The 25,431-nt window shown below is 35.3% G+C and overlaps 1 protein-coding gene across 2 annotated transcripts in view; it reads left to right on the top strand.

Annotated features, from left to right (window-relative positions):
- Positions 1–1,034: 1,034 nt before the first annotated feature.
- The window catches only part of LOC149781730 (uncharacterized), a 38,476-nt gene continuing 14,079 nt past the window's right edge, over positions 1,035–25,431 (top strand). Inside the window, exons 1-7 of one of the 2 annotated variants that reach the window (XM_089935840.1) lie at positions 1,036–1,237; positions 1,528–1,720; positions 9,308–9,489; positions 12,546–12,659; positions 17,152–17,232; positions 18,568–18,651; positions 19,464–19,541. In XM_089935840.1, coding sequence (XP_089791966.1) covers positions 1,198–1,237; positions 1,528–1,720; positions 9,308–9,489; positions 12,546–12,659; positions 17,152–17,232; positions 18,568–18,651; positions 19,464–19,541 — 772 coding nt within the window. In that variant the 5' untranslated portion in view covers positions 1,036–1,197. Of the gene's footprint in view, positions 1,238–1,527; positions 1,721–9,307; positions 9,490–12,545; positions 12,660–17,151; positions 17,233–18,567; positions 18,652–19,463; positions 19,542–25,431 lie in introns of both variants that reach the window. The other variant, XM_089935841.1, reaches the window with a different exon arrangement.

The following is a 25,431-nucleotide window of genomic DNA, read 5'->3' as shown; positions in this document are numbered from 1 at the left end:
AAAGCGGACCATCCTGTCTGATCAAACAGATAAGTACCTAACACTGAAGACACATTTCAGAATTCTCATGTAGAAACGGCACACTCATTAATTTTCCAGTGGTTAAGCAAAAGCACTGTAGGTCGTGTTAAACCTGACAATAGGTTTTAAAGGGTCCACATAAGTCGGAAACTCCCAAGGTTACAAAAGGCGATGCACGGGCAGACATTGGTTCACTCTGTTCGTTGCACTTTATGCACAGATCTTGTTTTATCCACCAAATTGACGAGACTGACTGACCATACCTGCCTGAGGATGTTCATAAAATTATATGTGTTCGTGGCAGACAAAGTTGGTCCAAATTGCATTTTTTTCCATTTGGCATCTAATAGTTCAATTCTTTATAACCTTCAACATTTTATCCAATTTCATGAAATCCTCATCAAATACCTTAAAATGCTCATTGAATAAAATTTGAGATTCAAAGGACAGTCCTAAGTCTGATCGTAATTTCTTCATTTGTTATACACACACATTTTCTTACAGTAGTAGGCCTAATCACAGGGATTTCACACATTTTCATATGGTAATTTCATCACTGATTGCACACACAGTCACATTTTCTATCGTAATTTCTTCATTGGTTATACACAAATTTTCAAATGGTAATTTCCTCACTGATTACACACACAGTCACATTTTCTATCGTAATTTCCTCATTGGTTATACACAAATTTTCAAATAGTAATTTCCTCATTGCTCACACACACACACACACACACACACACAGAGACAGACACACACACACACTCTCACACACACACTTCCATATTGTTATCTCCTAATTGATTATACCGACATTTTCATAGCTAGTGGGTGCAGAAGACAAAATCAGAATTGTCAGAATTGCTCAACAAGCCGGAATGAAAATGAAATACATTAATTAATGTACAAATTTATGTAATCTCAATTTTAGAAAACCTTTTTCGTCCTAATGCGCATGACCACATACAAGCGATGTCAAGTGCTGCAAAAAAAAAAGGAATTCATTCGAATAAGGAAAAGAGGAAGTGCGCGTAGGTTAACGTTTTCTTGTTGATTTCGGATGTGACAACATTTTCCATTAATGAGTTCAAGGATTGCCTTGTGTTTATCATTTCACTCGAACTTATGAATTAATACATAGTTGATAACTGGAGACGCAACACTGCAACAAGCATGTGGCACATCTACACTTTGATTGCTGTCTTGTTACGGGGTAAGTAGAATTCCTAATTTGCGTTTTGTCACAAGCCACAACCTCTCTTGAATTTTTCTACTGGTGGCAAAGTATGTTTCTCAAAATAGCACGTCTGTATGTGTTTTTCTGGTTTTCACGGAGTGGATGGAGTATGAAGGCATATAAAGTATACTAGACCACACAGTAGAGAAATAGATGGGTTAATGGACCAACAGATACTGAGATGAATGGACTGCCTGAAGGTTGAATGCGTGCATACATACACATGGCGTACAAAATAAATTGTTTTTTATGTTTCATTTTTGCAGGTGCTTATTGCATCCCAGTCATAAACACTGCGGATCAATCACAGTGCACAACTGTAATCAAACGTTTTGATGAATCAGTGACAACTCTGGAGGTTGAATGGAATTCCACTATTTATTTGATTTGTGACGCGTCATGTGTCGGACCCGGACCTCAACCTGGCCTCACCTGGTTTTACAAAGACAAGAATCAATCGTGCGTTTTAGGATAAGAGTATATTATATTATATATTTAATTAAAAAATATATATATTAAAAATGACATGACATTTAAAGTGTTAGTATCAAGCAAATTTATATAGCAATACTATTCGTATTTCAAATTGTGATCCGCCCATGGCACAATAATGCGAATATCGAATATATAAACATTCTTTCAACTCGTAACATACCGCTACAACGAACTAGATTAGTGTAAGTTATTTGGTAGATGTTCAGTTTTAATGTTTTTGTCTAGCGCTCTCTCACTTCAGATTTTTGCTTATTTTGCCCCTTTCGCACGAGAGGAGAGAAGGGAATGGAAAAAAGAAAGGCTTCCGATGAAATTGTGCACCACTTCAGTTTCATTTAGAAACAGGGACTATTAATCATTTTTATCGTTACTTTCATGTCATTTATGATTACTGAATGAGCACTGTTGGAACTGTGTGCTGTTGGATCTATTCCTATAGAACAATGATGAATTTCCAATCATTAATCATTAGTGAGGTTTGAAAATAGCGATAAAAAGTAATAATAATCCCCGTGTTCTAAATGAGTTTAACATGGTACACAGTTTAATCGCAATTATTTCTATTTCCGTTTCCCCCTCCCCTCTCGTGCACAATAGCCAAAATATGCTGGAATCTGGAGTGATAGAGAAAAAGAAATTGGGCTGAATACAAAACCTTGAAAGAGAACTATCACCAAGTAACCTACAATATCGTTCTTCATAACGGTATGTTTACACATCCATCGGGTTCTATCTAAAGTGTTTATGCAATCAATGATACAAAGTTGTAATTTCCGGTCGACACAGTAAGGTAAATGTCTTGGTTACGAGGTCCACATATGTAATATATAAGGCTTTGTTGGTGTTGTGTTTGTTTCTTAAACCTATTATAAGGTTCTAAAAATCGATTAATATTAATTAAATATGAAAATATCCTTGCGCATGTACGTCAATGCAGTGATGAGCGTTCAGTATTCAAGAATCTGTGTCTGTAGGCCTAGTGCTCTACTTTCTTCATTAAAACTATCTTTCATGTATACATCATAAGTGTAACTTTCAATTATTTTAAAATAGAAACTCAAAAATGAAAACAATCAACTGATCAGTATGAAAAAGTAATTGTGAATAGACACAATGAGACAGAACTACATTTTGTTGCGGACACACATGGCAGGGATGTGAGTTCATTCACCCAGTCGATACACAATTGCCTCTCGTCAATATAACTCCGTTCCAATGGCAAATATATGTATTTATTTGTGATATAAATAAAATATATGTATACTATGTACACTGTATTAATGATATACCACTAGTTGTAAAAAAATTCATTTAAAGGAAACTCGGCAAGTCACGTTTCCTTTTGATGAAAAATTCACACATCGCGTGGTATATCACTGATACAGAGTATATAATATATATATTATGTGTGTGTGTGTGTGTGTGTGTGTGTGTGTTATGTTTGTGTGTGTGTGCATGTGCGGGGTGGGTGTTTAATTTGGGGGTGGCAGGGGGAGCAATTGCCTCCTCCCGAATTTGCATGTGCTTTAAAATTGATGTAGCCCATACACGAAAATTAACAAACCCGTCAAATTTTTCCCGGCCCAATCAAGTTTTGCCCAACTCCCTGAAAAAAGTTGAAATTACGTCCCTGGTTTAATGGCTCGAAGATACATACATACATACATACATACCGACCGCTCCGGTGGCCTACTGGTTAGAGCGTCCGCCTTGGATACGGGAGGTTGTGAGTTCGATCCCCGGCCGAGTCATACCAAAGACTTACAAAAATGGTACCAACAGCTTCCTCGCTTGGCGCTTAGCATTACGAGGTTAGTGTTAGAACTGGTCGGCCTGGTGTCAGGATTATGTGACGTGGTGGGACATCACGCTACATATCTGCGACATTATGTCCCAGTGCTAGACATCACTATAAACTGTCACACTGCAGACATCGTAGCGATATGACTGAAATATTGTTAAAGCTACGTTAAAAATCCAAATCACACGCACACAAACACACACACACCCAGTGGTTCTTTCGATAGCGTACTGGTGTTTGAGTAGGGGTTACTATTATTATTATTATTAGTAGTAGTAGTAGTAATAGTAGTAATAGTAGCACTTTATAAGCATTAATAGTTAAAACAAAAAATAGCCTTTTATCTCTGTTATACTCTAAAGACACACAACTTTTCTGGCGCCTGGCAAAGATCCCAAGTACTGGTATGCAAAGCAGTATCACAACTGCAACTTGGTATGAATATTTTCAGAATATTTAATTTTTCCAGTTCTGTTTACCAGATGCAGGAAACTGAAACGATTCAACTAATTCATGAGGCTTTAGACAGAACAATCACTGAAGAGGCGGCACGCCTAACTTTTAGCAAACTGAAACACGACAAAGCTGGGGGAATAGATGCCTTATCCAGCGTCAATTTGTTAACGGCTATCATCATACCAATTTTGAATTAAGGAGATGCAAAACGAACCCTCCACCTACAGAGGCATTAGTTTACTCCCTTAAGCAAAGTGTTTACATTGATTTTAAATAACAGAATAAATGAACGGGTGAGGGAAAACGAATTACTGGGCGAAGAGCAAGCATGATTTAGAGTAGGGTATTCCACAGCAGATAACATATTTATAATTATATATATGAATTTGCAAATACTTTTTATTTAAAAACGTAGGGGTATATTATATGCAGGATTGGTTGAATATGAAGATACCTTTGATAGCTAGTTAGCGAAAAAATTAGTGGAAGAATGTTACGAATCATCAGACAATTTATAATAATATTAAAGCATGTGTTAAGTTAAACAATATTATTACCGATGTGTTTAATTACCCTTTGGGCGTATGACAATGTTGTGTTTAATCGCCTTTGATCTTTTTTTTTATTTTTGAATGATTTAAAACCCCTTTTAGCTGAAGGAAACAGGGGAGCGTCTGTAAAAACCTTAGAACTATTTTGCTGTTGTATGCAGACGATTTAATTGTCTTTGCTGACACTCCTCACCAGTTGCAAAATATGCTCAGTATGCTGCATACATATTGCCTAAAGTGGAAATTAAAAGTGTATATGGAAAGAAAGAGTGGTTGTATTTCGCAGAGGTGGCTATCTGAAAAGTTATGAAAAGTGGTACTATGGCCATACAGAGGTAGATATTGAATCATATTATAATTATTTAGGATGCATATTTTCTTGGTGTATGTGCCAGAAATCTCTATCCTTGCAGGCGCTGGAGACTGTCATATATTGAAGCAAAGTCTCTCAGAACTTGGCAGATTACCCGTCACTGGATTGCTTCGTCCGTTTGAAACAAAGATATCAATGATTTTGTAAAAGCTCATTTGTCATTTTGTAAATATATTTCTGGTACATCGAAGTCTACTCCAAATGCATTCATATATAACGAATTAGGAAGAATTAGTATGCAGTGCATAATATATAAATGTATTTTGAAATATTGGCTAAGAATTCTAAAAATGCCGGAAGCCAGATATCCTAAGTAATGCTACGATTGCTAGGCTAATAATGTTCAAAAGCTCCTATTTACATTTTGATTTGAAAATGGTTGGTGTACCCAGAGCGTAAATGATGAAAATACTTTTCTAGATTGTTCAACTATAAATGTGAGGAAATAATTAGGCAAAAGCTGCATGATCAGATTAAGTCGATGGAAAGACTGCAATTCCAAAGGTCTTTGGGGTTATAATTTAATTGTTAAAGATATCTAGAATTGTTGGGACATAACTATCTCTGTTAAAGAATCACCATGCATAGGGTGGGGAACATTCCAATCAGAGGCAATACGGGAAGATATGAAAGTATTTGCTATGAGGAAAGATTGTGTCAAATTTGTAATGTAAACATCCAAAATGAATTCCATTTTATTGCTGCTTATCTGCTATATGGAAAAATACGAAGAAGACATTTACCCATTTTTGTCTAAAAAAATCTAACTTTAGAAAAATGTAGGTATTTTATACAAAATGATACTAGTAAAATTATAATGTCTAACTTAGCAATGTTTGCTATAAAAGCCTTAAAGATTAGGGAAATCGTTTTATCAACGACTCCTGCAACATGAGACTTCATATCAATATCACAGAACTTGTTCCATGCAAGTTTTACTGTTGCCCTTAAATTCGTTTGTGTGATTACTGTGCAGGTTGAAACGGGACAATCTGTTAACATCGCTTATTGATAAAAAGTCGAAATTTCTTATTTTTGTAATAAATTCACTAAAGTTCTTTTCGAAGAGATTTTTCCGGTTTTTCGGTATATGCGCCGCGCATATTCCGCTTTTGGCAACTTGAGGAAATATCATCTTCATGCAATATACGCCAGTACCTCAAATACTTCTCTTTTGGATCACTGGAAAATTCTTTTTAGAGATTCGGTTTGGCGACTTTTCTATTTTGTAAAGTATATGCAAATGTCGTCAACTTTACACGTTCAGTACTAATGTTCCCTTTTCAGGAATTGAATTTAGCGTTTCCTCAAGCAATAATTTCCTCTGTTTTAAGACCACATAGATCCAGAAAACCCTTTTTGAGATCCTGCTTTTGAAATATATGTGACACTAGAACTATTTTTATTTGCATTACCGCTTTTAACATACATGTATATGACAAAAAAGAAAAAAACTTTCTCCATACAAATGATACAATTGGTACTGCAATATAAGCAAAAAGTCTTAAACATTTTAAAATGTACATGCAGCCATTGCTAGCAATTCGTATTCAAAGCTAGAATGGGGCGAGAATTATATGTCTATGTATTCCTAATTTTAATTGTACTGTTCATGTTTAGTCTGAAATATGAATTTTTGTGCTAGTCGCAGATATGTTCATAAGATGGTATTACTGCCAGATGTGGTGCCTTTTTGTCGGACTGGTTCTCTTCAGTTTCTGAAAGTGGAGTATTGACTACCAGGAGGCACTCTAGCCAAGAAATAAAATATTTGTAGAAATGATATTTGCAATAAGCTGTAGAAAAAATAGTTGATGTAGTTGCATTTGCTCTAACTGAAATATAACAACGGAATTATCTTTGTTTTAATATATGTTTCGCTGAAACTTCAAGGAACATTATAAATCGTGAATATTTGAATTAAATTTTGGCAGCCGATTAGTGCAAAAAGAAAGTGTGTACATTGCTAAATTATACCATATATTTAAAATTAATAAAAGGATGTGGAAAATATAATATTTTGCCTCAATCACGGCGGTACAATAATGAAATTCATAATGTATTATCAATATAAAATATTACTTAAATTGCCAGTTTACTACCTCTGTTTTCTCGCAATGGTGTTACAATTGTGCAAACTGAATATTTTAGGTGCTGGTCGATTGGCCAATCACAAATACAGTTATCTGCCTTTTAAAATTTTCATTATCAAAGAAGTCTTTATTCATTACTTGTATAACTGGGAAGAGCATCTGGATATAAGGCGACATTCAAGCGTGCTGGCGAAAGTCGAGCACTCGATGGATCTTGGTTACATGCATACATAATCGTAGATACACTGGAGGCTTCATACGTGTAATACATAATTGGTTTTGTCCGAAGACTTGGTACTGGTTTGATTCATTCAGTTTATTTATGTCCGGATTCAGAATACGGAAACGACCACGTACCGGGCAAAGACAAAACTTCTGGTGACAACGGATAATTGTTTTGTACATCATGTAAATGTTACATCATGTAACTGTTAAACGTGTTCTAGATCAACTTCAAACAATCAAGTATCCATAGTCGTTGTTGATGTAGTGATCGAAAAAAAGTGTTTTTGCATGTCAATGTGCGTGAGATTAATACAGTGAAACCCACCAACCGGACACGGTTGCATCATTGCCTATTCATAGAGGTTATTTGCAAAGCGTTAAATGATGAAATTGTTGAGGTCAGCTGGTCATGCCCGTCTATTGTTTGGGTTGGGATATAATGCAGAAAAAAACTGTCCATTCAAAACATCTGATGTCAATGGTTTTTTTTTACGAACGAAGGCGGCAAAAGCCACGATGTTGTGGGTATGTAACTGGTTCCACAAAACGGTTGATAAAGAGATATATGTATCTCGTCTTTTGCACATCTTTTGAGAGTCCATCCCGATCCTCTATTGGTATATTTCTTCATCTTCCCGATAATACCTTCATCAATTTCGTCACTGATTCCGTTGGTTTCGTTACGGTTCAGAGTTGAACAAGCACCGCTGTATAGTTTTAAATCCATCGTTGTCGCTAATCAGCATCATAACGAGATGCGCGCTAAGGACAATATCTGCTCGAACTCCAGAGCGGCCGAAGTTTGTACTAACGATGTTAGTACAGAAATCATAATTGTTAACAGTTGTTGAGCGTCTTTACCTGGTTTGTATGTAGGTGGTCTATTTGTCACGTGATTTTCAAACTTATCACGACGAATATGAAAATTGAAATCAGGATTACTGTGCTCTTGATCGAATATATAAACAGCTTCGATAGCAATTGCAGATGCAAGAAGTTTTTGTTCAACCAGTGGTGGAACAGGTTGATTCAGTGTCTCATTAATTTAATTATGTCAGCTTTTCGCATACGATTTGGTGTGTGTGTTTGTGTGTGTCTGCATTTTGACCGCTTTCGTGGATTAATCATTCACAAATTGCACCTGTATATAGCGTGATTGCCAAATCGAGGGTGGTGGAGGGGTAAAGGCTGTTGCTTTGGGTCAGGACCCAAAAGGGAAAGCAAGACAAAACTTATAATATGACACTACTGGAGTTTTCTGAATATAAAGCTGGAACATGAATACATTGCCACCTCCCGAGGACAAACGTGGCTTTAAATGTCAACCCAAAATTAGGAGGAAAAGACTCACTTTTCTTGTGAAAGAAATGTCGATAAATGCTTCTCTCCCACTGAACGTTACCCATCAGCACCATTCTTTCAAATCAAGTAATGCAAATATCCGGTCACAAAACAGTAAGTCTTGAATGACTATTGTACACTGCAGTACCTTTAAAGTCTAGATTTAGTAAAACGTCTGCATCCAATAATCATCTCTTCACACGAATATTCAATAACTGGAATGCTCTTTTTTATGTTGTATCTAATATTGCATTTGTGGTGAATGTTCACAGTGGAATCGAAACACTTCGATGGAAGCGTTGTAAACAGCCTCGTCAAAACCCAGGTATATGGCGTGTGAACTACTCCGGTTCCCCAGACTAAACTGAACTTTGTAACGACATATAAATTGACACAGGAGATCCAGTGATGAAAAACTGTTTTTAATGTCAAATCTTCCATGGTTTTGGAAATACCTTTGCTCAATAATTATAAATGTTAACAGTTATCGATTTATGCATTATTGATTCAACTCGCGTCAGGGATTATTTTTTCAAGCGCAAGAAATATAAGGATCTATGTCCAGAATTTGATCACAAGCAGATACTCGTATGTTATTCTTTATATTCCAACTCTTTTCACTAAAATATAAGCAACACGCGCAAAACCTGGTAATTATGAACCTCATTTCGAAAATTCCATAAAATTTGATTTCCTCTGTATATTCTACAGCAAACTTATCAACATAGAGAAACAGTTTCGATCGCCAAAATTTGAAACGCATTCAATAAATTCTTATCGGGGGAATGAGCTCACAATTCGGGACTTTGGACCAAATGAAGAGACAAAGTTCGTCTGTAAAGGATCAAATAAAGCCCAGAAGCTGACAGCGGAGGTTGAACTTATTGGCACGGGTAAGTTATTATTCCACGAAGGCCAGTATATGAAAGACTCCATTTCTCACCAATTTAATTATAAAAAGAAAGGGTCATGACTAACAAAATTGCACCCGAGGGTTTTGGGGGATTACATGAATAACGCAAACACAATGTGATTGACGATGGAAATTTATAAAATGAATTAATAAAGAAAAAAATATACGGTGTATAAATACAATGATTCTCTCACGCTCTCAGCATACGATTGGCCCAATCACTATAAAAAACAGTCACAAATTGAAAAACGAAAATATGATTAATGTAATCTTATGTATGGAAAGTAAGATTCAAATAATTTCAAGGAATTCAAATATGTTTCAAAAAATATTATCTAATGTAAGAAAGATTCACATAATATCACGTATGGAATACGATTAGGATTCAAATAATCTTAAGGAATTCAAATATGTTTCAAATAATAATGTGCACGGTAAGTGAGATTCACATAATCTCCTATATTATGCAATGTAAGCGAGATTTCACATAATCTCCTATAATACAAATAAGATTCAAAATAATCTCATGCAGTTGAAAATGTATTCAATTGAAACATCAATTGGAACAAAGATATGCCTCTTGACACTTGTACAGTCGCATGATTCATAAACCGATGAACCACACAGTTTCACCGAGTCCTTGGGTTGGTCCACACTTTTATCGGCCGCATACACCCTTCACGGATCCACCACATGTACGGATAGATATACGTATACACATACGTACAGACAGCATACAGCACCCTTGTATTGGCTACGTCTACATTTGTGGCTCCACCACGTGTACAGACACAAGTATACACATACGTATAGACAGCACGCAGCACTAAACAGCTACAGTCAGCCCTACACAGCTACCGTCAGCCCTAAACTGCCCTAAACAACTTCAGACAGCTCTACACAGCCATGAACAGCTACAATAAAAGCAAACTGGTCATAATAATGGGTTCTAAAAAAATCTTTAGATTTATGCTAATACATTAAACTCTAATAGCAGCTTGCAATTCAAAGTTTACAACGTTTCAAATCTGCGTAGTAATAAATGCATCATTACACGATATGACATTAAAACCTGACTAAGCTTCGCATATCAAATAAGATTTGAATTTAACGCTTACACCTATGGCTGGAGAACACAATGGAGAAAGTTTACTCCTTGACAAGATCCAAAACGACCAGTGTCGATTAGAAATGGAATCTACCTTAAATCCATAGAAGAGTGAGTAATAGTCAGGGCAAAATAGTCAAATCGTTCTAAGGCAAAACCAAGTTACTTCTTGCCTTTATCTGTGACAATAACGTTTGTGTGTGACTAGTTGAAATAATACTGGGGAAAATGATGTCTGTGGAGATGGCGGTTATCGTCTTTTAGTATTTGTAGTAGTAGTAGTAGTACACCTAAGAATCCAAAGTATTTCCACACAATGGCTGACTTCGTTCAGCAGTGAGCAATATCTATGGACCATAAAACATATCGGTCACTAAAATTTCTGGACTTTTTTACAAGCAGAGTTAGTATGTAATAACCAACTCACCTTTTATCAAGAAGTACCTAAAATTTGTATTAAAAAAAGAAATGATAGTTCAGTTCAGTTATCCAGAGAGAGAGTTTTCGAGGGCCACGAATTGCAGAAATATTTAACAATAAATCGATTTATTTTGGCAAAATGTCTAAGTATAAAATTAGTTCAATATAATATAGGCTACGAACTGCCTGACCGGAACGCCAACTGTTACCTTTCAGTAATGCCAATACGTGAACTCTTTTGAAGGACATTTCATATATTTTCAATGAGAAAACACCTTATAAATGACATGAATCAACTATGAATAGATGGACAATGAAGAGGAAAGATGGGATATCGAACAAAAACCTGATTCGCATCAGGGACTAGTTAATATTCTCAGATTTGACTCGGATAGTACTTGGTAAGGACGGGAGAGTATATATTTGGCACAGGGATGATGCAAACTAGGCCACACCTTTCCTTGGGGAACATAATGATACTAACCCCCGTGTTGAGACTAGTCTTATGTATTAAAGTTGCAAAACTTATTGCGATGTGGTGACATTTGCCTTTTAAATGCAACATAACATAATCTCAATAACAAAATGTGCAGCTACTCTGAAAGAAAACTTGTGTCCAGTTGTCGCCAAGATATTTAAGGTCCAGTTGTCGTAAATATATTTGAGGATCAGTTGTCGCCAAAGGACATCGGGATGATAATGCAACTCCCTACATCCCTAGATACACGATGCAGCGTAAGCAGAACAAAGATGTGGACTGCCCTGTGTCCGCATGTTAACATAATAGAGAATGGGTGAAGAAACTTACAATTAATGTTACAGACGAGAGCATATTGCATATTGGCATCGTTCACACAGGCCTCCATAATATCCTTGTACACAACTCTTACTACATGAATTAGACATGTAGAATATTGGGTATATCACCAAAGTCAAAAAGATTTGTGATAAGGAATCCTCTATTTTTAAATATGAAAATAAAACTGTGTAAGTAGGTAAGTAGGATGTTTCAATTAGTGGTACTACAATTGTTTGGAAACAAATCCGAGCCGAGATTGTACGTTTTGTTGTTGTTGTTGTAATAATGCCTGTATACGTTGATGTCATTGATGACAATGTTAATAATGCTTTGGTTGTAGTTGTTGTGTTTTTTTGTGGAAAATTGATGTTGCAGTTGCTGCTTTTCTTATATATAATGTATTAGTAGACGTAATAGTAAGGATTAGCTAGTAGACGTAGATAAATAATGATGATGATAATACCTATTATTATTATTATTATTATTATTATTATTTTAGTGGTGGCTCTATTGTTATTTATTTTCTTGTTCTAAAATAAAGATTTTCTTTAAAAACAAAACCTCGATATTTAATATATTACTTCTCCACACATATGTAGCATGTGCATATTGGAGGAAAAAATCAATAAAAACCGTATTTAGAAAATATTTCAAAACTCTGTATGGACAAAAAGCAATCAGTTTGATTAGTCGCCTTCTTTTTCTACAGATTGTGTGCTGAAGTATAACTTTAGATGTAAGTCGAACAAAAGATGTATAGACCGGGGTTATCTTTGCAATCAAAACAATGAATGTCCCGATGGTGAAGATGAAGTCGGTTGTGGTAAGTGTATGTATAGATCATAACTCTCACATACCCCGTCAACACCTCCTCCAGGCCCCGCCCAATTGTTTGTTTCACTTTTGTTGCTATAGAACGTGTGTAAGCGAGCTTAAAACAATTACGCTTCCAGCTATCAACTAATTGATCCATCAACCTATGTGACCATTCGCACTCCACCTATTTTCTATATATATTGCTACCTTCACATCTACTTGAAGCGTTACAATCTTATCCTTTTCGATATCTCTGTCTATCTCTCCAACATAAGATATAAGATTTACTATGATGATGATGGTTGTGATGATGGGATCATGAGGACGACGATGGCAATGATACAATTAGTATGATAATGCCAGAAAAGGAGAAAAAGAAGACAGGAACAGTGGCAAAAGTGAGAAGATGGTAAAAGAAGTGGAGGAGTTAGAATGTCCCGATGGTGAAGATGAAGTCGGTTGTGGTAAGATATAAGATTTACTATGATGATGATGGTTGTGATGATGGGATCATGAGGACGACGATGGCAATGATACAATTAGTATGATAATGATGATTATAATCATCAGGGTGGGAGTGGTAGTGGTGTTATGAAGATGATGAGGATGTTGATGGCATCATATAATTTTGATATCTACTTTTAATATATATATATATATATATATATATATATATATATATATATATATATATATATATATATATATATATATATATATATATATAATGTTATGGGCAAAAAACCCCAGATATAACCACGAAGAGATTAAGTGGAGATGAAGTGGAGAAGTTTTTCACATACGGAATGAATTTTTTCATCCATTTCATACCGGTTAACTGCTGAGAATGTCTTACAAATTCCAGACAAACGAGACAACAACGGATGCAGTCAGGAAGAATATAATAAGATATTTTTAGTTTCTTGTGAAAATGACATCTTTTGATTTTCAATTTCACCCCGTTACATTTGGAAAAGGTCTGATGAGACCAGTTCAGATATTGAATATTCAGTCATAAATGCACGTGTGGATACATAGAGACAAAAGTCCTTACAACACGCGAATGGTAGATGGATATTGTTCGATTGTAATGCTTAAACCACTTGTACTCTTTCATTCGTCGTTCTTGCTCTTGCTGTTTTGACTACGTTAAGAACAGTTTTTCAGTGAAGCCCAATCGCATTTAATCAATCGAAAAGTCCGTTTTGGGTGACGAAATCTTGGACCGTGCGTCATGTAATGCAGCCATTAGAAAATGCGTTTAGTTCATCAACATCCTAGGTGAGTAGAAGTTAGAGAAGGAGTTAAAGAAACAACGCCAAAATGAATAAATCTCTCACACAGAAAAAAGCCAGCATTAACATTTTCGCAAGGTCACGGTTTCATTTTGTTTCTCAAGATAATCACCGAATGTCTCAATACTAGTAATATACGTTTTTATCAACGTGAGAGTATCATCGGTATTCGGACATTAGCGGATGATTCCAAAACCATTTCCGCAAATATCAACAAGTCTCTTACAGAGTAAACAGCCTGCGGATACCTTTTCGCAGGTTGACAATTTATTGTTTTTGTTTTGTTTGGGTTTTGTGTGCTTTATAGCCCAAATATACTTCAGAAATATATATATATATATATATATATATATATATATATATATATATATATATATATATATATATATATATATATATATAGTCAATTAAAAATGTATAAATGATAGAAAAAGAACAATGTGATCTTCTGTAAATAATCGTCATAACGATATCAACAAAGGAAAATCTGATCAAGAATTTAAGAAACTGTTGATAAATTTCAGACGCGAACGATTCAATAGTGACAGAGTTGGTCGTAATGTTGTAGCTTTGCTATGTCTGACATGTGAATTACACAATCGTTTCGAAGATGCCTGGGTGAAATTTCTATTGACGACGTCATTCATGTTTTTTCTGCATGGAAAATCGAACGAGCAGATCCACTACGACCATGTCCACAACGATTTCCAGATCAATATACCATGCCCCATCACAGAATAAGTGGACATGATATTATCAACGATGGGCAAATGTATAATACGTAGACACTTGTTATCATTGCTCTGTTTAATCCAAACACACAAAAAAAACCATTATTCTCATGCTTATCACACATGGCGAAGACCACTGGGTAGTCCGGGATAAAATAGGACAAATAGACGAACAACGTCATCGAAGACAATATCATTGTATTAAATAGAAACTCATCCCTCGGGTGTATTGACGTGATCTACTAAATTATACAACGAAAATACGTTACCCGTGAATGGAATTTACATCATGAGTAAAGCAAATCCCGATATCCTAACTCCGATGCGCTACGGAAACATGCATTGTGTTGCACAACACGATATCGAAAATTTGGCGGAGACGGAATTGAGCACAGACATGATATAATTCAACAATGGAAGTCAAAAGTCAATGCAAATGGTATGACACTCAAAGAAGTTTAATAGTGGAAAATTCGATTATACGTCTGAATGTTACGAAGACGATGGCGGGAGAAATATTACGTGATTCAAGTAAATATCGAAACAATAAAAGGGTTCCATTGAATTTTACCACTGAGACGCTTATCAAGAATCACAAATTTTACCACGAACGACATGTGTCAGTTTGTTTGGTCTGGAATGATCCTCAAGGGGGGCAAAATTGATCAGTTTGTGTTGCCTTCTGGTAGATATTGCCTTAAACAGCAACTACACGGTGAGATTAGCAAAGACACACAGAATGGTTTGAAATTGTGAAGAAATCTTTCACAATTGCGTCCGTGGCTTCAACTGTTGACAAGAAAGCATCAACAAAGTGCTTTTTAAAGACTTTCAACGTCCTGTGTTTAATAAGACAATTTAGATATTTGTAATACAACATACAACAAAGACTATATTAGTAGCGTTAATTTCGTCGTGTGTTATGTACGTTTTCTTGGTCACGAGAATGTCAACCTTATTTCGAACAACATTGTTTCGGTTGATGGTAGTGTTATTGGAACCTTTGGTGCTAGAGTCACTAATCGCCGTTGTTGATCTCGAAGTGACCGAGCCGCCTAATGTGTGAAGTCTTAGACAGTTTCAGATACGATTCAAGCTTTAAAAGGAATCGTTTTGAAAACACGTGATGGGACGTCCTTTTATGAACTTTCGTAAAAACATGCCATTCTTTTTACAACTTGTCCAATGGTAATTACTGATAGTAATTGTAGGCCGACCAGATATTTCCAGCTCTTTCACTAGAAACATTTCAGGTTTTTTTTCAATATTAGTAAGGGTCTTTTAACCTTCAGAGCAAATCTAAATAGCTTATCTCTCTCTGAAATTAAATGCTTGCACGACCAGCTATTTTGATAAAATCTGTATCAGTTGACGATGATGTAATCATTAATCACATGACTAGCTTATAAAGCCTAGGAAGTATCGATCCATCGATGGAATGATGAGGTCGATGGTGACTATAGATGAATTTTATGACGACGATCGCAAGGCTGATGGTATTGAAGATATATACAACTATACAATCTTATATATCTATCTATCTATCTATCTATCTATCTCTCTCTCTCTCTCTCTCTCTCTCTCTCTCTCTATATATATATATATATATATATATATATATATATATATATATATATATACAGATTTTACATTGTATTAAAATCATCAGTAAATTACGCAATAATAATAATAATGATAATAATAATTAAAAAATAATAAACAAACTTTATTCAGTAATTTAGGTCACATATACCTATATATAACCTATGTGTGTGTGTGTGTGTGAGTGTGACAGATTTTATATTGTATTAAAAATCATCTGTAAATTACACAATAATGCTAATAATAATAATAAACAAACTTTATTCAGTAATATTTGGCCACATGTCAATCTTACAAAATGCCATATATTAAATATAATGTGTACCATGGTGTGTATAGTAATTAAATATGGTGTTCGAGATGATAAACATGCATAATTTTCCATAAATAATCAGTGTGTAATATTATAAAAATGTTCCTACCACTAAGTATATCATGCACCATCCGCATGAGTTATCAGAGTTTGTCTAATACGAACAGACGAATTTCTATATTAAGAAACATTTCTTGCAATTACTATAGTACGATGACTCATGAGGGATAGATATTTTTCTACAGACGGATGGAGATAATCAACGTCATTCAAATATTTCCATTTTAAATGGTCATAATCTGGACAAACACAAACAATATGGTACTCTTCTTCTACCAAATAAACATTATTTGCTGGTATAATTCAGATTATCTATTATTTCGCTCAATCCCATAATGCCTACCTGTCTCTATATTCATCATATGCGATGAGCATCTACATTTTGCAAGTAACGTCCTAAAAATGAACATGATAATCCACATGATAGGTATTTTTCCGGTTCTAATCAGATTTGTACGTGTTATACTGCACACATTTATGTAAATTGTTATCTTTTAGGCAATAACATAAATACCACAACAGTGGCCACGACGAGGATGCCAGTATCGACTGTGGAAATAAAGCAGACGTCTGAAGAGAGTAATTGGAGATGTTTCTCACATTTAGATAGATCTTTTCATCCGGTTAATACCAGTTAACCGCTGCGAATGTCTTTGAAATACCAGGAAACCAGAAAACAAATGATACAGTATAGAAGAATATGATAAGATGTTTTTAGTTTCTTGTGATAATGACATCTTTTGGTGTTTAGTTTCTTGAGATAATGACATCTTTTGGTGTTTAGTTTCTTGTGATAATGACATCATTTGGTGTTTAGTTTCTTGTGATAATGACATCTTTTGGTGTTTAGTTTCACCTCGCCGCAGCTAGGAAAAGTCTGATGAAAATTGTTAAATTACTGATTATTTAGTCATAAATGCACGTATGCATACAATCCCAAAATTCCAGATAGCAGACTGACAGGTAGATAGATATTAAAACAAGAAATGAATCATTTTTAGACTGAAAAAGATTATATTCTCCTCTAATTGGCATCAGCTCACAATTAGCATTTTCTAATAAAAATAGCTATTACATAATTGCCAATATTCTTCTAGAAACTTATATATTATTAGCTTCAGTCTGTTTTTGTTTTATTATATACCACAGTAATTCTTTAATATGAAAGAAAATGTATCCGTACAAGATCTGCTTTCAAATAAGAGCTTTGAAATTTGGCACGCGACTATTTTAAAGCTTTACAGATTTACAGTCAACTAATGTGTGCAGTTCATGTCTGTTGCATCTACGATTAAAACAGCATGCAAGCAGCGTAGTCACCAGTTAATGTTACAAAAAACTATACTTTTTTAACATAGTGTGTACCATGGTGTGTATAATAATTAAATATGTTGTTCAAATTAAATAAACATACATAATTTCCTATACATAATACATGTATAATATAGTAAAGGTGTTACTATCACTAAATATATCATTAACCATCCGCATGAACTATCAAAGTTTGTCTAATACGAATAAACAAATTGCTATAGTAAGAAACATTTCTTGCAATTACTATAGTACAATGACTCATGAACGATATACATTTTTCTACAGACGGATGGAGATAATCGACTTCATTCAGATATTTCCATTTTAAAAGTCATAATCTGGATAAACACAAACAATATGGAACTCTTCTTCTACCAAATAAACATTATTTGCTGGCATAATTCAGATTATCTATTATTCTCTCAATTCCATAATGCCTACCTTTCTCTATATTCAACATATGCGTTGAGCATCTACATTTTGCACGTAACTTCCTAAAAAATAAACATGAAAATCCACATGATATGTATTTTTTGGGTTATAATTCAGCTGTATACGTGCTATGTAATACACACATTTATGTTAATTGTATTTTTCTAGGCGATAACATGGATATGACAACGACGGTGTCTACAATGAAGATGCCAGAAACGGATGTAGAAACAAAGCAGACATCGGAAGAGAGTAAGTGGAGATGGTTTTCACATACTGAATGAATTAAATGTTAGTTATACTTACATAACCTGGATTATGTTAGGTACTGCAGGGGAATCCGAATAACTTAGACCCAGACCTAGATAAACGTGATTATGTCTATTACAAATAATAATCCTAATATTAAACCCATACATATAGAGAATGTTTTGAGTATTTATTAGTTTTTAAGAGGATAAAAAAAACCATTAATTTAGGTCAGGTAGAAAATTAACTTGATTTTGGACACGGTTAATTTCGTTCTGGTTTTTCTTCTCGTCGGTGGCTTATACTCGGATGACGAACTTAATCCCTTAATGGCTACCTCTTCAAATTCTTTGACATCTTCTTTATCTTCGAGTTCAGAAACAGCTCTGGCATGTGTATGATAACCTCTGCAGTTACTTGTGTTGGTACTTTGATCTTCTTGGAACTTTGCTATCTTTGGAAATGGACACGGTTCTTCTGTTCCTGTTAGCGCTGCTACTTATTCCGCTGTTGTTCCCTTTGCCGACTTAATAGCCTCTGCATATCTTTGATATTTTTGCGGTGTTCTATAACATTAGAAATGAGTTACTAGTGCTTATGAGCAGCATCACGGAATAATTCAGAGTACCTATTATTTCTCTCAATCCCAGAATGCCTATCAGTCTCTATATTCAGCATATGCGCTGAGCACCTACGTTTTGCACGTAACTTCCTAAAAAATAAACATGATAATCCACATGATATGTATTTTCCAGTTCCAATTCATTTTTATATATGTTATAATGCACACATTTATATAAATTGTTATCTTCTAGGCATAGATATTACCATGACGGTGTCTACAATGAGGATGCAAGAAACGGATATGGAAACAAAGCAGACGACGGAAGAGAGTAAGTGGAAATGTTTTTCACATGCTGAATGAATCTTTTCATCCGGTTAATACTGGTTAACCGATGAGATTTTCTTTAAATTAGCATATAAACGAGAGAATAACGGATGCAATGAGGACGAATATGATAGGAGCTTTTAGTTTATTGCAATAATGATATCGTTTGGTGTTTGATTTCACATCATCACAGTTAGGAAAAGTCTGATGAAAACTGGTAAAAATACTGAATACTCAGTCATAAATGCATGTATACATACATACAGACAAAAGTCCAGGCATCACACGGACACTTTGATAGATATTAGAACACGAATGAATAATAAAATATTCCAGTGACAAGATTATATTGTCCTTTAGTCGACCTCAGGTCACAATTGGCATTTCTGAGTCACTTTAGGCGTATCGTTTTAAAAACACGTGATGGGCCCGTCTTTTTATGAACTAATATAGAAAAACGTGTCATTAATATTTACACCTCGTGCAATGATTATTATAGATAGTAATGATAGGTCGACCAGATATTTCCAGATATTTCACTAGAAACAGTTAAGTTATTGCTTCAATGTTAGTAAAGATATTCTAAACAGCAGAATAAATTTAAACAGCTTATCTCTCTCTGAAATTAAATGCATGTACGTTCGACCATTTTGATAAAATCTGAACCATTTGTCGATGATGTAATCAGTAATCACATGGCTAGCCTAGGAATTATCGATCGATCTAGTAATGGATGTTTTAAACTGATGCCTGACATGCATGAGTTTTGATTATCCGTGAGTTGTGCGTAGAATTCGTAGAGTTAATCTACCCGGCTTTAGTCCCCTCTTGCCTAATTGGACTATAATATCCGTCATAAGCTTCTAGCCCCTATGAACGGTCACTTTCATGGATATTTTTAACGTAATCATCCATAGGTTGAATATAGTGTACAACTCGCATACAGAGTCATGGAGGATAGAGGATGCGACGTGTATCATGACCCAAAAGTGCAAAAGTATTGTTACATTCATGCTGCACTGTTGAGAAAAGGACTAGTGTTGGTACCATGTTTAAGATGTGGTAAGGGTATTAAGGATAGGAAACTGGAGCAAAAATATATACGAAAACCAAATATTCTGCTTAGCAAAACCTTGTCTCTCTCCGATAAAAAGCAGTATTATAATACAGATTGCGAGTTTTATTTCAGCTGCTCAAACACGCGAGACGAATATGTGACTGTTGTCCTATACAGCCCAGGTATCTGATAACTCATTTGAATGTTGATAATATTCGTACCGATATAAAAAGATAAAATCGGATACAGAATTTAAGAAAATGTAGATGATGAATGTCAGACGACCACGATACAGTTTTGAGAGATTTGGCTCTGATGGTTGAGTTCTTCTGTCTGACAACTGAATAACACAATCGTTTCAAAGATGCCTGGGTGAGTCTTCTGTTCATGGCACTCGTCACTGTTTTGTGTGGTTGTAGGTATTTTGCTACTGTTTTTAATTTTGCATGGAAAATCAGTCTACCAAACGCAACGATGGCCAGATCAAGATATCACGCATCATCTCAGAATACGTGGACATAATATTATTAACAATTTATAAAAATATGATACACGAACACGAGTTATCATTACCCAGTTTAATCCAAACAAAAATCTTTTTATGCTTAAATCGTCTTGTGTCTACATTTACAACAAACGATGAAGACTAATGGGTACTCCGGGATAAAATGGATAAACTAGGTGAAGAACCTCGTCGAGGACAATATGTCTTTGTATTAACCAACAACTAATCCCTCATGTATATTGGCTTGCTTTGATAAATTATACAACGAAAATTAGTTTCCCGTGACCGCAATCGGCAGTGGAATTTACATCGTGAATAAGCCAAATCCCAATAGCCTAACCCCGATGCGCGATAGAAATATGCATTGTTTTTGCACAACGTATTATCGAACATTTCACAAAGCTATATCAGGGAGATAGATTTGATCATCGACGTGATAAAATTCAACAATGGGAATCAACGTCAATGATAACGGTGCTAGCTTAAAGATGTTTCAAATTTACAATGTTTAATCAAAGTTCCGATAGGTATCAAGACGATATCGGTAGAAATATTATATAATTCAAGTGAATAAAATAAAAACAATGCATCATTAAACTTATCCAGCACAGCTGTCACGCATGATCGCTGTAGTTAAAATTTCCAACAAAAGGTTCCATTAAATCTCACCACTTGTGCTTTTATCAAGCAATCACAAATTTTATACGAACGATATGCGAAAGTTTGTTTGGTTTTGTGTGATCATCACGAAGGTAAAATTTCTCATTTTGTATGAACTTATTGTATATGTTTTAGTATACAACTACACGGTCGGGTATGCTAAGAGGCGCAAAAATATTTAGACGACACCGATAACATTTGTGAAAAAGTCTTTCAAAACTACATTAGTGCCGACAAAAGGATAACTGGGAAGCAGCAACAGAGTGTGTTCTTGAACATGTTCACTGATCCTATGTTGGATATAGTAATAGCGTTCTTTGGAATACAACATAAAACGTTGACGATATTCCTAGGGATGATATGATTTCGTTTTATCTTGCACGTTTATTTAGTCACGAAATGTCAGCCTCACATCGAACGGATTGGTCATCCTTCGTACGATCTCGTCATGTTATTATAATAAAACTAGGATATGCGCAATTTGTATTTACGTATCCAATTATAGCTTTGTTAGATTTTAGTGATTAGTTGTTTATGTGATGCCGATTTGGGGAAATTATTTCTCAACCCGAATAATTAGCCGATTTCAATTAATAGACTTCATAGTGTGTATAATTCATGAGAAGATTTTATAATGGCACGGATTAGTTTCTTAGTTTGAGATGGGTCAGACAAACATAAACTTGCATATTTCACGGTGAATATTAATTGTGATTTTTAGTGTGAAATGTTCCTGACATGGACACATATTTTGTACCGTGAAAAAATTTAAATGTGGCTCAGAGCTTTGTTTTGGCTGACACGGGGATAGAATCGGAAAATAGTTCTCTGCAATGAATGTTTAAGTTGGGTTTGTAATACAGGGTGTCAAATACTAAAGTTACACTACGGAATCTTAACAAAAAGAAGCCATGCAATTTTGAAGTTGTGATATTTGTGGTCATTGATCGATTAAAGGAAAATTATTTGAAATCTGGGCATATTATGGAATAGTCCCGTTTATCGACGACTGCTGTCTAGAAGCCCATAGAAATAGCGGAAAACATGGGACTTTCAGTCCAAACTCAAACAAACCCCAATCTGACTGTATTATGAAAAATTATGAACCATTCATGTGGAAATCTTCTGTATCATTTATTAGTGGTTCTGCCAATCCTATCCCTATTAAAAGTTATGGGGACATAGGAGGTTCTCGTAGTATTTTATTATTAACAACTTTTTCATTTTCTGAGAAGTATTTTTCTAATTGAAGTGTTCATATTCAGGGTGAAGAGTGCGGATTTGTTAATGTTCTTTTCCATTGTGTAAATTTGTCATCAGACTTAGTCTCAGGACCCGTGACAGTGGAAGTAGTGTTTCTTTATCCATTGAGGATGCTCATATTTTACTAGACAGTGACCTAGCTGGAGACAAGGTTGTTATTAATCCACTTGTAACTGACAAGCCTTTTTCGGATCAAAATGTCAGTCCTACTGAAAAAGAATCCCTGTTTTGTACCCAATTTGTGCAGTTACTAGAGCTATGGCGAAGCAATCTGTTTTGAATGATATTGATCAGGAACTTATTATTTTAGCTGTAATGATCACATCTTTGATGCTGTCACTTCTGCTCCCGCTTGGGTCAATCAAAAATGTATTGATCACGGCAATTTTTTTTCACTTCTCATTCACTTTAAATATATTCAGATTGAGAAATGCTAATCACTTAGAACAGGAACAAGATCCTGAGATCTACTGGTTATTTCAGATTGATATTAGCGACACTTAAACCACAGAAGTATATGTTTGTTATTTCGTTAAAAATGGGGTTCTTATACCAAAATGGAGACAACATGAGGCATTCGACGGTGACGAGTCATCGATGATCTTTCAAGTTGTTCCTAAGTCGTGTAGACAGGAAATTTGTAGCCTAGCAAATGAAACTCCTTTGGCTGGTAATTTAAGGGTCAATAAGACTTACCACAAGATCTTGAATCACTTTATTTGACTGAAATTTAAAGTGTTGTCTGTAAGTACCGTAGATCTTGTCACACGTGTCAAATGGAAGTTCAACCCAATCAGAAGATACCTAAGGCTGATCTGGAACCTATTCATGCATTTGCCGAACCATTTAGGAGAATGAATGTAGACGGTGTCGGTCTCTTACCTGAAACTAAGTCAGGCAACCAGTATTTGTTGACCATAATTTATGAGTCCACAAGATTCCCTGACGTAATTTCTTTGAGGAATGTTACAACTAAAACAATAGTAAATGCTTTGACTAAGATTTTGCACACAATTTGGCCTTCTCTAATTTGAGCAATCGGATCAAATGTCGGCATTCGTAACTCCAGATAGATTTTATCAATATACAATAATGCCGTTTGGGATGAAACGTTTGCCTTATACTTTTTAACGTTTAATGAACATGATTACATCTGGTTTAGATACTTGCGAGGCTGACATTTATGATGCCATCATCTATAATGACCAATGGTAAGATCACTTGGATACGATTCGGAACCTCTTTTGTAGACTCACGTATGCAAATTAGACAATTAATTTAAGTAAAGGTGAATTTTGTCACGCTAGTGTTACTTTCTAGAACATGTGTGACACGGTTTAGTTAAACATAGTTAGGTTTAAACGTATAGATGATACGGTCAAGACTTTATCTGAGTTCCATGTGCCTATCAGTAAGTTTTAGTCAATGTGAATTTAGGGGTATGGCTGGATTTTATAGGAAAGTTTGCTCAGACTTTGTCCATAATTCCTGAATTCCCGACCAATTTATTGAGCATGAAAATCCAGTTTCATTAGTCTGAAAAATGTCAGGAGGCTTTTGTTACGTTAAGAGTGCGCCAGTTGTTAGCTCCAAATTTCAGCGAATCCTTTAAAATGTATGTTGATGCTAGTGATGTTGTGGTTGGTGCAGTATTGACTCAATAAGACAAATAAGACAAAAACGGTGTAGATCATCCAGAGTGATATTTATCGAAAGAAGATTAAACAAGAACCAGAGAAATTATTCCACTATCAGGAACGAATGTTTAGATTTGATGGTGACTTTGCAACACTTTGAAGTGTATAGCAAAGTATCAACGATGAAATACGCAAACTAGAAGCATCATATATCGGCACGATGACTGTTACCTTTAAATGGGGGGCGGGCAACTTCATAACGGAACAGAACAATCCAACACTCCTAGATCAAGGAGAGACAACAAATGCCATCCATGATACATACCAGACAGGACGTCCTTCGATTATCACTTGGTTATCGTCGATAAATATATAAAATGTGTTCCTAAGACTGGAGTGTTGCACGACAAAATAACGATCAAAGAAATCGATGGTATACCTGATACGTGTTAAAGTAGTATGATTCGTATTGTTGCTATTCGGGGTTTAACGCCGTTCTCAGCACAAGATCGGCGAAACATGTCGGCCATTTTAACTCGTCGAAGAAGAACCCTGAAAAACCTTGGGAATAACAAGCGACCTGTGGGAAGCTACTGGCAGCTCGAGACTCGAACGCACCTTGACAGAGGTGAGATGGCAGTGATTGGTAAAGACAGGCGCATCCGACTACTCAGCCACCTAAGGACCCCATGTAGCATCTGGTATATATGTTTTTGAACTTCGACATATATTGGGTGCTATACAAAATACCACTGTTAATGGCGCGGTACCA

The sequence above is a fragment of the Sinohyriopsis cumingii genome, chromosome 15 (genome assembly GCF_028554795.1).
Source record: "Sinohyriopsis cumingii isolate HCF-2022 chromosome 15, ASM2855479v2, whole genome shotgun sequence".
NCBI lineage: Eukaryota > Metazoa > Mollusca > Bivalvia > Unionida > Unionidae > Sinohyriopsis > Sinohyriopsis cumingii.
This window is presented reverse-complemented; position numbering and strand designations above follow the sequence as displayed.